The sequence below is a fragment of the Mesocricetus auratus genome, unplaced genomic scaffold (genome assembly GCF_017639785.1).
Source record: "Mesocricetus auratus isolate SY011 unplaced genomic scaffold, BCM_Maur_2.0 Super-Scaffold_100020, whole genome shotgun sequence".
In the NCBI taxonomy this organism is placed as follows: Eukaryota; Metazoa; Chordata; class Mammalia; order Rodentia; family Cricetidae; genus Mesocricetus; species Mesocricetus auratus.
Window position 1 is genome coordinate 25,417,215 of NW_024429201.1, and position 13,805 is coordinate 25,431,019.

The 13,805-nt window shown below is 40.6% G+C and overlaps 2 protein-coding genes across 2 annotated transcripts in view; one reads left to right on the top strand and one right to left on the bottom strand.

Moving 5' to 3' along the window:
- The window catches only part of Jmy (junction mediating and regulatory protein, p53 cofactor), a 60,259-nt gene that overhangs the window by 15,843 nt on the left and 30,611 nt on the right, over window positions 1-13,805 (top strand). The window contains exon 3 of the mRNA XM_005065652.4: window positions 10,188-10,338. Coding sequence (XP_005065709.1) covers window positions 10,188-10,338 — 151 coding nt within the window. The remainder of the gene's footprint in view (window positions 1-10,187; window positions 10,339-13,805) is intronic.
- Window positions 11,897-13,214, bottom strand: LOC121133188 (phosphoglycerate mutase 1-like). The gene has a single exon (XM_040729080.1). The coding sequence runs from the start codon at window positions 13,188-13,190 to the stop codon at window positions 12,426-12,428; it is 765 nt and encodes a 254-aa protein (XP_040585014.1). The 5' UTR covers window positions 13,191-13,214; the 3' UTR covers window positions 11,897-12,425.

Consider the following 13,805-nt stretch of genomic DNA (forward strand, 5'->3'; position numbering starts at 1 on the left):
AAGACATTTTTTTGAGAATCTACCCTGAAAGGTGTCCCCAGTACTGGGCTGCTTGCAGTATTTGCAGACATCACTTTTGTAATTCAGCATTTCTGTTTAAATTTTAGGTTTGCTCTTAGAGTTATAGTAATTAATTAACACGTGTGTATTGACTATTCATTTGAGAAAATCTATAGACTGAATGAGTGGGCTATTTATCGCTGCTTATTCCATTTTTCTTGGGAAACTGAGGAGAAACATATTTAGTTAATTTGTAACTTTCTTTAAGGTACAACGTGGTATTTGACTTTATTTGTTACAGGTTATTGGTTCTCACACCATCAACCACTACTATTTTATTTTTTGTGCTTATGAATGCTTGTTACATGCAGGCATATTTCCTAATAATTTACTACACCTAGTTAGTGAGTCCTTATTGATCCAGGACTGCCAGCCTAGGGATGGTACTACTTACAGTTTACATAGAGTGTCAGATGAATATGTTAAGAGGTACTATTACACAAATTACTCATGTCCTTGTCTGTGGCTAGTAATAATCACCAATTTAGGTGACTGTAATTCTAAAGAATGTCTTAAAATTATTTATTATTGCTAGTTACTATTAAGTTAGAAATATACACATTGTAAAAAAGGAATTATAATTGCTTTGACAAGGTATTTGTTGTAAAGTAAAAACTAAAAATAATTGCTAATTACATAGTATCACGTGGATATGATATTATTTAGTTATTAGCATTTCTTTTGGTGTGATAAAGCACCATGACTGAAAATAACTTTGGAAGAAGAGGACTTTTTCAGCTTAAAGTTCCCCATCACAGTCCATCACTGAGGGAAGTCAGAACAGGAACTCAAAACAGAGCAGGAACCTGGAGGCAGGAGCTGATGTGAGGCCATGGAAGGGTGCTGCTCACGGGCTTGCTCCTCATGGCTTGCTCAGCCTGCTTTCTTATAGCACCCAGGACCACCAACTTAGGGATGACACTGCCCACAGGGAGCTGTGTCCTCCCATTCCAGTCATCAATCAAGTAAGTACACTAGAGGTTTACCCACTGGATAATCCAGTAAGGGGGTGTTTTCTCAGTTGAGGCTCCTTCTTTCAAAATAACTGTCTTTGTATCGAGTTGACATAAAACTAACTGGCACAATAATTGAGACTTTGGATTATAACCAAGCTAGCTATATCAATAAAATTTTAAAATCCCTGATTACAATTTTTTTTGCAGTGGTTAAATTGAACCTAGGGATTTATGTTTTAGACAGCCCCTTTACCACCTTAATTCCTAGAAATTATTTTATCTTAGTTTATGAAGATAAATTATTACCTAAAATAGAGGTAGAAACATGTTTCACTCTGACCCATTGGTGCAAATGTGTATTGTGTGTAGAGATAATTACAACTTTAAAAGTCTTGAAGCAGGGGCTGGAAAGATGGCTAAGCAGTTAAAAGCACTGGCTGCTCTTCCAGAGGTCCTGAGTTCAATTCTCAGCATCCACATGGTGGGTCACAACCATCTGTAATGAGATCTAAATCTGGTGCCCTCTTCTGGCCTGCAGGGATACATGTAGGCAGAATGCTGTACAAATAAATAAATATTTTAAAAAACTGCCTTAAGAAAAGTCTTGAAGTAGGGAAAGTAGTAGAATATATACTTTCCACTTTGCTATTACTAACACTGGAATTTATTCTACAGCTACATTTTCCTATGCATTATGTTATTGAATTGATAGTTTTTTTGTCCTTACAAAGAGTAATTTATTTAGAATATTAAGAGATTAATAATAGTCATTATTCATACAAATAAATAACTATTGATAAAGCTGCAAGCCCATATGCCTCCTAATTATTCCTAATTGTCACTAAGAGACTAACAGCCTGGGAGCAGTGGCTCAGGCCCATCGCCTCAGTACTTTGGAAGGTGATTCAGCAGGATTGCCAATGTCCAGGCCAGCCAGGGCTACACATGAATTTCAGGTCAACTAGAGTAAGAAAAAAAACTTTCCATATCTACAACATAATAACACATGTTGTATGTATAGAAAGGATCAGAAAATGCCAATCAGAAGTGTTTAGAAAGAAAGAAGACTTTTCCCTGCCCCTCCCCATTTTTCCTGAGAGAAAGCCTCACTGTGTAGTTCAGGTGTCTTTGCACTCATAATCCTCCTGCCTCAGCCTCTCAGCTGCTGGAATACAGATCCACATCATCACATCCTGCTAGAAATGAGGCTTTTTGTAAGTGAAGCATAGGGCACTTCTCAGCAGATGTGGTGGTGCATGCCTTAGAGGCCAGCACTCTGGTGACATGGGCAGGCGATCTATTCTATACAGAGAGTTCCAGGTCAGCCAGGGCTATAGTCAAGCCTTGTCTTCACAAATAAAACAAGACAGAAATTGTTGCTTTTGGAAGCTGATAAATCTTTGGAATCTGAGTTCTCTGCTGTACCATTTTGGGATAATTTGAGGCAATTGGTTGAAGAAAGGACTGAGGAAAATGAAGAAATTCTCCACTTCCAATCCTGTTCCTACCTTCTGGGTTAGGACTGAGGACTGGCACCAATGCACTCACGCCCCAACTGGGAATGCAGGGGGACAGCAGGAAGACAGTGACTTAGTGTGGGTCAGCTGCTGTGGATCAGCAGGCCCTGTCCTGGAGACTGAGGATGAAGGGCACTGCAGGAGAAAGGCTGACGCTGCAGTGAGGACATGGACAGGGCAGACACAGCTGCTGTCAACACCATCCTACAGACAGTGGGCACAACCCTCCTTTGCAGGCATCAGCGGAGTGAACCCCTAGTGACTTCCTGTTACACAGGCTTCTCCGCTCAGATAGCTCACAGCAGAAAGTGTTCTACACTGTGAAATCTGATGCAGCATAGACCCACGGGCTGGCACACTCAGAAAGAGTGGTAGAACACATGGTCTTCAAAGATCTGCTCCTCTCTCGGTGGAAAGACTTTGCCACAAACTGGACATTCCAAACAACTGATCTGCATTTGCTGCTTCTCCAAGGTCTGCTCACGGATTTTATCAACAAGTGGGCTGGGAGGAGGAGGAGAACTTTCTTGGATACCAGAATACGGGTTTCCGTACACAAGGCCTGGGTTTTGCCTACTAGCTCCTTAATCTGAAGATTTCATTTGATGTGGCGAAGAGTCACTTTGGAGGCACATCAGTCTGGTGGGCTTGAGAGATGGCTCAGCCGTTAAAGACTAGGCTCAGAACCAAAACTATTAAGAGTCAATAATTTTTATAATTTTTTTCTTTCTGGTTTTCTGCTTCCCAAGTGCTGGGATTAAAGGCTTGCTCCACCAATGCCTGGCTTAAATGTATTTTCTGCCTGGTAGTTTATAGAGGTTTTGGTTAGTTCAGTCTGTATTGCTTTTGTTCCCATGTTTCCAAAAGGGTTGCCTTGTGTGGACCTTACTGTACTTTGGGTGGACTTCTTAATGTTTCTGGGAGAACTGACTTTGCTCTTCACCCTTGACAAGACATCAGGTATGACACTTGAAGCTCAGAAATATTTATGACAGTAAGTATTTGTTAGAGAGGGTTCTAAAATAACCATTGAAGGTTCATGGTGAAGACACTAGAAAAAAACAGTGGTAGAGGGTTTAGCTCCATAAAACAAAAGTGTGTTAAGGGAAAAAAAGACCAAAAAGAAGATTAAGAATAAGTGTGAAACAGACAAAATTTAGACAAAAGTCTGTGAAACCTAACCCTGGCTAGGTTTTGGAAACTTTGTCTAAATGTTTGTTTTTTGTTGTTTTTAAGAAAGTAGTAGACATATATATTGTGTGTGGAGAGAGAGATTGTTTTGTTTCATTTTGTTACAGGGTCTCTTTTTATGTAGTCCTGGCTGTCCTGGAGCTTACTATGTAGACCAGGCTCAGAATTTCCTGCCTCTGCCTCCGGAGTGCTGGGATTAAGGCATGTATCACCATAGCCACTTCCATTTCAGTCCCCTCACACTTCTTTACTCAGTATTATTCTAGAGGCCTAAGCAGTCCAAAAAGTCTATAAAATAATATGTGAAAGTATAATACAAAAAAGTTATAATAAAATACAAAAACGTAAAAATACTACATAAATTGGAAAAAGTGAAAAGTCAGTTCATTTTTTTTTTTTTTAGAAAGATCATGTAGAAAGTTGTAAGGAACCTTTGTATTTTGTTTTTTTTTTTTTCAAGACAAAGGTTTCTCTGTAGCTTTCAAGGCTGTTCTGGAACTCGCTCTGTAGAGCAGGCTGGCCTTGAACTCACAGAGATCCACCTGTCTCTGCCAACCGAGTGCTGAGATTAAAGGAATGCGCTACCACTACTTGGCTAGTTCTAAGGAACTTTAAAGAGCTGTTAGAAAGAGTATGTAACAGTCAATATGAAAGATTTGCTTGCATATTGTCTTCTAGATGTGAACAATTCAAAATTTTAAAATGCCACTTACATTAGGAATCCTTGTACATAAAACTTTCAGTAATAAATACTGAATACACTAAAATACACGGAAATACTTTAGAGTAAGAATTGTAAAATAATGCTGAGGTCACTGTAGTAGAGTACCTGTACCTATTGCCCTGGGATCCAGTCCCCAGTAGCAAAGAACAAATAAGCACGAGAACTTTGCAGAAATTATAGAAAGGCTAACTTTAGAGGTGTTGCACATTAATAGATTGGAAGACTCAATAATGTTTATAGTATGTCAGTAGCTGGTCTGTTTTCTGTTACTGCAGCAAAATGTCCAAGACAGGCTCCTTTTAACACCTAGGAAAGATGAATTAGTAGTCTAAATCATGGTGCAGGCTTTGGTAAGGGCATCAGTAATATCACCTTTTGGTGGTTGCAGTAATAGGAGTGCAAATATGAGCATAAGACCATGCAGTCAGTCAGCCAACTCACATTCTCTCTGAGGGTGGGCTAAGCTGAACTGAGAGACTCTTGTTAGTCCCCTCCCCATCACCATCACCCTGGGAACCAAGTTTGCAACAGATGAACCTTTGGGGATTAGAAAGACATAGTAGTGAGATATCATTTAATTAGTATATTGAATAAAATCAATTTTAGCAGTGCCTTTACAATTTATTTTTATTTAAGGTTAACATTTAACCTAAGAATAAAATTTCACCTACAGTAATAGTTTATATTTTATTTATGCGCTGTACAAGGGCTAAATTGGGCGTGGTGGTGCATACTCTTTTATCCCAGCATTCAGGAAGCAGAGGCAAGTGGATCTCTGAGTTTGAGGCCAGCCTGGTATACAAAGCAAGTTCCTAGACAATTGGGGATATTACACAGAGAAATTCTGTCTCAATAAAAACAAACAAAAAACAATTAGAAGGACTAAACTGAACTAGTTAACATCTTATATACTTTACTAAATTTTGGTGAGAACACTTAAGATTTGCTGTTATGTTTTTAAAAAATATTACATATTGGTAAATATATTTTACTGTGTTGTAACATCTCTTTAACTTAGTCTTCCTAACTGAAATTTTGTGTCCTTTACTTAAATCTTCCCTAAGCCTCACATCGCTCTCTTCAACACGAGTTAGTACCATTCTACTCTTTGTTAAAGGCTGAATGACATTTGTGTGTGTGTGTGTGTGTGTGTGTGTGTGTGTGAGAATACATATGCATGTCCATGTTTCCTTTATCCGTTTGTTGATGGACACACGCATTCATTCCATCTCTTTACTACTGTAATGCAAAGTTAACACTGGAACCTCATATCTCAGCATGCTGCCATCAAGTCCGTGGCCATATACTTAAAAGTAGAACTGGAAGAACATGTGGTCTGTTTCTAATTGTCTGAGGAGTTACCATAATAGTTTTAACAGTAATAGTTCCCACCAACAGTTTGCAAAAACCTACCCTTTTTTCATCTCCTTTCTAACATTTGTGATCGTTTGTCTTTTGGATAATACCCATTTAAATAGGAGTGATATCATAACTCATTATGGGTTTGACTTAATTTCCCTGATGACTAGTGATATAGAATATTTTTCATGTGCCAGTTAGCTATATGTCTTAGGCCCTTTGCCCATTTTAATTGACTTCTCATATTTGGATACTAGTCTTTTACAAGGTGTATGGTAGGGAATCAAATCCAGGGTCTTTTGAAGTCACTCAGATACTTTGCCACAGAGCTGCATCCTCAGCTTTCCACTGCCCATTCTGGCCTTGAACTTTGTATCTGCTCTGCTGGCATCCCAGGTAGCTAGGATTGCAGGTGCATCTATTTACAGTCTGGGCTGTGTATTCAGAAACTCTGATGGGGCTGGAGGGAATGCTTACTGCTTTTCCAGAGGATCTTAATTTGGTTCTCAACACCCATAATGGTGGTTCATAACCACCTGTAACTCCAGGGGATCCAATGCCCTCTTCTGGCCTTCACTGGCACTCTCTCTCTCTCTCTCTCTCTCTCTCTCTCTCTCTCTCTCTCTCTCTCTCTCTCTCTCTCTCTCTCTCTCTCTCTCTCTCTCTCTCCTCTCTCCTCTCTCCTCTCTCCTCTCTCCCACATTCACACACACACTCATACACAAATTAAAAAATGAAAGTAAGTCTTTTAAAAAGTTCTTGATAATTGCTTATCATTTAATAGGCAGCCCCAGTGCCTAGAAAAGTTACATTGTGCTACACTGTCAATAAGTATATTCATAAATCTGTGTTGGCATTTGCTTCATCAAAGAATCTTAAGCTATATTTTCCCAGTATCTTAACAACACACAGAAATATTATAATAAAAGCTTATAAAACCACAGTATCCTAGCAATGATGTACTTTTATAATAGAGAGTTCCATGCCAGAGAATTTGTATTTATAAATTAGTCTTATTCTCCTGGCTACCTAAACTGACACACACCTTTTTCCATGTTAAAACAGGCTCTGTTTTCTTTCTAGCCTTGAAATTCCAAACAGAGCTGTCATTGTTTTCAGCACACAATCCAGCTGAACAGGGCTGCTGCGACATCTTCCAGTTTCCCAAGTTAGGAAAAGAAGTTAAGAGAGGATTGTTGCTCAGTGCCTTGAGTACAGGAAAATGATTAGACAAGGTTTCTAGCAGTTGGTTGCAGCATTATAGCTGCTGAGTTCAAAAGCCATCCACCAAGCCACAGAAAATATGCAGTGCAGGAGGTGTGTGTGTGTGTGTGTGTGTGTGTGTGTGTGTGTGTGTGTGTGATTGTTGTTGTTGTTGTGAGGTGAGGACAGGCAAGTGCTAATCTAGCAGTGGGCAAGCTATCTTCAGATGAATAGACTGTTCTGTTTGGTTTTTAACCTCCTCCCACAAAAACCCCAATTAGAATCTCAGTTTTCTAGGTGTCCATCCTTTCCTTTTGCCTGTTGATGGGAGGTATGACATTCATTCATGCAGGTGGAAATGATTTCCTTCCTCACCTCATGTTCTGAGCTTTGAGTTAGGCCGTTTTTTGTTTTGTTTTGTTTTTTTTTTTTGTGTTTATTGAGTTTCTATTCTGTAGTTAAGTCTGTTGGGGTTTGATCAGAAAATCAAGATAGTAACTTTAACAGTGAGTGTTCTAATACTAGGATTTGTTAACTAGGCATAAAGTAAAGCAGGCAATTAAGGCAAGAAAGTAAACTACCTCAAAGGAAGCAATTATAAAAAGAGCCACCACTTTTAGAGGTGAAAGAACAAAGGAAAGGGACTGGATTTACTGAGTTAAGCACAGAAGGCTGATCCCCTGGAGCCACGTCCTTCTAAAAAGGATGTTGCTTCTTATAGTAGCCTTGATGGAGAGATCCAGCTCACTAAGGATACGGTACTTGGTGTGCTGGTACTGGCTGTCTTGGTGGAAATCATAAAGTTGCATTATGAGGCTGGGGTTGAAAAAGCTGCAGCTTGATTTTGTTGTTGAGGAAGGAACTGCTAGTCCTGAAGTATAAAACCAAGGCTGAGATGATGCCTACAGGCACAACAGGGTTAAAGGTATGCAGAGAGAAGAAAGAAGGGCATCTCCCTCCATCCAACCTTTCCATTGACAGGACCTGAAAAGGGTTTGCAGATTCCAAACTGAACATTACAAGATAGTAGGAGGATGGACTTGAAGATGAGTCGAAAAGGCCTCTGTAGCACCCGGCATTTCAGCATGCCACACCATGATCATTTAAATGCATTATTGATTTGGTAAGGTATCTGTGAACAGTATTATGGTTAATTAATAACAACCATGTCTTCTGATTTTGCAAATAAGTAAATAAATAAATGAATTCTGCATCACTAATACATCCCCCTTTCATTGTATTATAAATTCCTGTGAAGACTACTGCATCCTACTCATTTTTGTACCCTTTGAATCATCTGGTACACTGGTGTGTTGCATCCCCCCATAAACTGATGTGTTTTATTTTTTATTGCATTTTACATGTATGTGCGTTTGCTTGCATATATGCATGTGCACCATGTCTATGCTTGGTACTCATGGAGGTCAGAAGAGGGCATTGGCTCACTGGATGGTTATGGATGGTTATGGATGGTTGCAAACTACCATGTAGGTGCCAGGAACCACACCCAGGTCCTCTGCAATAGTTTTCTTACATGCTGAGCCGCCTCTACTGTCCCCTCTGTGTGAAAAGCTCCAGCTACTCCTCAAGCTTTCTTCTTCAACCTCTATCTCAGCTCTTTATGCAGTTGTTAGCTTCTCTTGCTGTTGGTTATCTTTCTCTAGTGAACATTGACTGTATGTGCACGAGTGTGTGTGCATGGGTGTGTACACCTTAGATGATCACATTTAACCCTCCTAGAACATACTCTGTAGACCAGGCTGGTCTTGAATTCACAGAGATCCACCTGCCTCTGCCTTCCAAGTCCTGGGATTAAAGGCATGTGCCACCGCTGCCTGGTCTAACCATTATGGTTTTATAAATGCTTTTTTTTGTGTTGTTAATGCCCAGATTTGGCCATGGCCTTTGAAAATTAATTTCAGTACTCACAAAGTAAATCTTAGGTCTTTTCTTTTTTAAAGTCCCACTTCCCTTCAAATGAAGGGTATTAAATTCCAGGTGATTAAATTTTATTTCAGTTTTAGGGTATTATGTTAATTTGTGTTTCTTGCTTTACCTAGAAAATATGACTTGTTTTATTTGTACCTTTGAAATTCATTAATTATTTTCAGTGATTTGATTGATGCTTGTTTTCATTTAATGTATATGGGTATTTTGCCTGCATATATATCTGTATACCACATGGGTGCCTGGTACCCACAGAAGCCAAAAGAGGGTGTTAGATCCCCTGGGACTGGAGTTACAGATAGTTGTGAGTCACCATATGGGTGCTGGGAATTGAATCTGGGTTCTCTAGAAGAGCAGCTAGTACTCTTAACTGCTTAGCTGTCTCCAGCTCCCCTCCCCCCTCTTTTGAGACAGAGTCTTTATATGTAGCCCTGACTGTCCAGAAACTTGCTATGTAGACCAGACCGGCCTGTCTTTGCTTTCTGAGTGCTGGTTTTAAAGGCACATGTTAACACTCTTGGTTTTCATTATCTTAACAGTATTATTACTTTTCGTTCCCCTCATGCTTCAGCCTTTAAAGAGCTGGGGTACTGGGCCACCATGCCTTACTTAAATGTTTCTTATTTAATTTCTTAATCTGTCTTCTGTATGTGATGATAAAGCAGGATTGTATGTATACATAATTCATTTCTGTTCATTTTATTGTTTGTGACTTTGGTACATAGCTAGTTTGTTTTTATATTAAAGGGACAGAGTGCTTGCTTGGGATATGCCAGGCCTTAGTACATGAAAAAGGAAAATAATAAATAAAAGAAAATTTATTAGAGTATTTTCAGTATGTACATGGGCAGATTTTTAGTGTCATCAGTCTTAAAATCTATATTTTAATATATTTAATGGCTTTTAAGTATAATTACTACACAAATAATTATTAACCTAAAATATTACTATTGCAAAAAAATAAATTGCTCATTATCACAACACTCAGAAATGACAAAAGCTTTGCTATGTATTGTTCCCACACATGTAGAAGGAAATGGAGGGTGGAAGGAGGGCAAAGTCCCATGGCAGGTATCTTCAGCATGGCTATTAAGTCACCCAGTTTGTATCACTCATGTCTCTCTTAGAGCAGGATACAAGTAGTGTTCAGACTAGTTGCTGTCATATAAACAAACATTCATTAAATGTTTGAGGAATGAGAGAGAGGTTTTCCCCTTTTTCTTTCTGCAGATTTCCATGGAGAATGATTATCTGGGACCTCGAAGAATTGAGAGTCTACAAAAAGAGGATGCTGACTGGCAGCGAAAAGCTCACATGGCTGTGTTGTCTATTCAGGATCTCACGGTCAAATACTTTGAAATAACAGCTAAAGCTCAGAAAGGTAAGCTTTTCAGTAAGATTCCTTAGGTGTTTTTTGAAGATGAGTAGTTAAGTTTTATGTTTAGACTAATTATAGAGTAAGTGTGGCTCTCTGCAGCAGAGAGTAACCATTAGTAGCAAGTCAAGGCATCCTTTCAGCCCCTTCTAGGCACATGTATGGCCTGCTCGCAGAGTACTGTTGTGGGGTAGCCTCCAGAGAATACTTCTCAAACGTGGGTATAAGTCTGTTTTAGCCAGTTGTCAACTTCACTTGGTGTTAGGGATCCTGTGTAGTCCCAAGCCTTTCTCAGGGTGAGCTTTTAAGCACAGAATCTATGTTCTGGGTTGACAAATATGAGTTAACAAGAACAATTAGCCAGAAGTGGAATTGCAGAAGCCAAAAAGCAAGGTTAGTACATTTAGAGACATTCTCAAAATTATGGGATTTGATGGATTGGGTCTTTGTTTTCATTTTGGCAAGTGGTACTGTCTGCATGCTGAGTTTTATGGTATGAATGGTACTTCTATCATAGAGTTAGTTGTGCTAAGATCTGGAGGCCAACTAAGGACCGAGGCTCTGTTACAAATACAGAAATAAACACAGTAAGGTTATTTAATCTTGGATAGAACCAATTACTGGGAAAACTTCTGCCTTAATTAGGTTTCTATTGATGTGAAGAGATACCATGACCACAGCAACTCTTATAAAGAAAAACCTTTAATTGAGCTAGGTTACAATTTCAGAGGTTTAGTCCGTTATCATTTTGGCAGGATATGGCAGCTTGTAGGCAGACGTGGTTTGGAGAAGGAGCTTAGAGTTCTGCATATTGATCTATAGGCAACAGGAAATGAACTGACTCACTGGGAATGGCTTGAGCATATGAGACCTTAAAGCACACCTGTACAGTGAGACACTTCATCTAATAAGGCCACACCTCCTCCAAAGCCACACCTTCTAATAGTGCCGCTTCCTATGGGGGCCATTTTCTTTCAAACTACCACAATTCTATATTGTAAAGATGGTTAGGAGAAATTAACAGTACAAAATTAATCACCTTTTAAATTATAAAAGAAGGTACCAGTGAATATATCTAATATTGCATTTTGAACTAATCTAATTGCCAATATCTGTAAGAAAGCATCTATCATTTATTAAAGTGTGATTGGGCATAAAGATACCACTGTCAATGCTCCTACCAGTATTTTCTTTTTTTTTTTTTTTTTTTTTTTTTTTTTTTTTGCACATCACTCCTTTATTATACTGATCTGGAAAGAGATTTAGTAGTTATGCCCAAAACGAGTTCTGAACCCACATAGTAGGGCCAAGCAGCTGGAACATGATTCAGACAGTGAAAGACAAAACCTGGACATGATCAAGGGGCACTGCACCTCTCCAAAGCAAGGCAGAGGTAGCCTAACACAGCGTGAAGCACTCCTGCCCCTTGAGGACACGGAGTTTATCCCATCTGATATGAGGAATGGCTTATTTTCTGGTGACCACATGGAACTATTTCAATCACCACTAGAAAAAGCAGAGGGGCTTTTTCTGCTGATAAATACACATGTACCCTTTTTTTTTGTAAAAGTAAATGTAACAACACAGACTTGACAGGATTGATCCCAACCTTCCAGGGCCAGCAGCTCCTTTAGGATCAGATAGGAAGGTAGTATGTTTAAATCTCCATGTGAGTTACCTTCACCTTCTACTGGAATGGCTACAGCCCCCAGTTACCTAACTGGGACAAAACTTGGCTGCAGCTTCTCACTGGTTACACCACTGCATGGTTCTTCCTAAAGCTGACCCTTAGTAAACACAGGACTAAGAAAAGTAATCACTACCTCTCACCTCTCCTGGTAAGAGGCGCCGTCCCTGGATGTGGACCAAGAACCTGCACCCCAGAGGTGTTTTTCTGACTAGATTCTATGAAGGGAGTGGGTGCAGGGGATAAAATACTAAATGAAAATGGGAGCCATGGGTCCCCATCTGCAACTACAACTTAAACTTAAGATTCTAAAGATGTAGTCAGTGTGGCAGGTGTTGGGGGAGGGTGCAGGAGGCGTAAACAGGCAGGGAGGAGGGTGTTAGGGTAGGAGTCTGCCTGCTCGCCTTCACTTCTTGACCTTGCCCTGAGCAGCCACAGCTTCCATGGCTTTCCGCACGGTCTCTTCATCTCCCAGGAACTGCATGGGTTTGACAGGCTTCAAGTTCTTGTCCAACTCATAGACAATGGGAATGCCTGTTGGCAGGTTCAGCTCCATGATGGCCTCTTCTGAGAGCCCCTCCAGATGCTTGACAATGCCCCGAAGGCTGTTGCCATGGGCCGCAATCAGGACTCTTTTCCCCTCCTTGATCTGAGGGACAATTTCTTCATTCCAGAAGGGCAGAGCTCTGGCAATAGTGTCCTTGAGGCTCTCACAGGAGGGTAGCTGGTCCTCAGTAAGGTCTGCGTACCTGCGATCCTTACTGATGTTGCTGTAGAAGGGATGATCAGGCTCCATTGGAGGCGGTGGGACATCGTAAGATCGCCTCCAGATCTTTACCTGCGCCTCACCATGCTTAGCAGCAGTTTCTGCTTTATTGAGACCAGTCAGACCCCCATAGCGTCGCTCATTGAGGCGCCAGGTCCTGACCACTGGCAGCCACATCTGGTCAATGGCATCCAAGACTGTCCAGAGGGTCCGGATTGCTCTCTTCTGCACGGAAGTGAAGCAGATGTCAAATTCATAGCCAGCATCTCGCAACGCCTGTCCGCCACGCTTCGCCTCCTCGTGGCCCGCCGGGCTCAGGTCGGCGTCGTACCAGCCGCTGAAGCGGTTCTCTAGGTTCCAGGCGCTCTCGCCGTGCCGGATCAGCACTAGCTTGTAGGCGGCCATGGCGACAGGCAGGAGGATGCGGCAGAGACTCCTACCAGTATTTTCTTTAAAAAACTTTATTTATGTGCATATATCTATGTGGTTTTGTGAGTGTGTATGTATGCATGTATGCATGTATGTATGCATGTATGTATGTATGTATGTATGTATGTATGTATGTGTGTGTGAATGCAGGTTCCCATGGAGGCCCAAGTCATTGACTCTCCTGGAGCTGCCCAAATGGGGGTGCTGCTAATTGACCTTGGGTCCATTGGAAGAGCAGCAGGTGCTCCTATTCGCTGAGCTATCTCTAGTTCTGCTGTTTTCTTTTTTCTTTGTTTGTTTTTTTGTTTGTTTTTGGTTTTTCGAGACAGGATTTCTCTGTGTAGCTTTGGAACTTGTCTTGGCACTTGCTCTGTAAACCAGGCTGGCCTCGAACTCACATAGTTCTGCCCGCCTCTGCCTCCCCAGTGCTGGGATTAAAGGCGTGTACCACCACTGCATGACTTAGTCCTGCTTTTTTTTTAATTGGAAGATATTAGCTGTCTACCAACAATTAGCATCTGAGACAGGCCTATGTTATTACAAACTAAGAAGTTCTTCCTTTCTGGGCAGTAGTAGCTCAAACCTTTAATC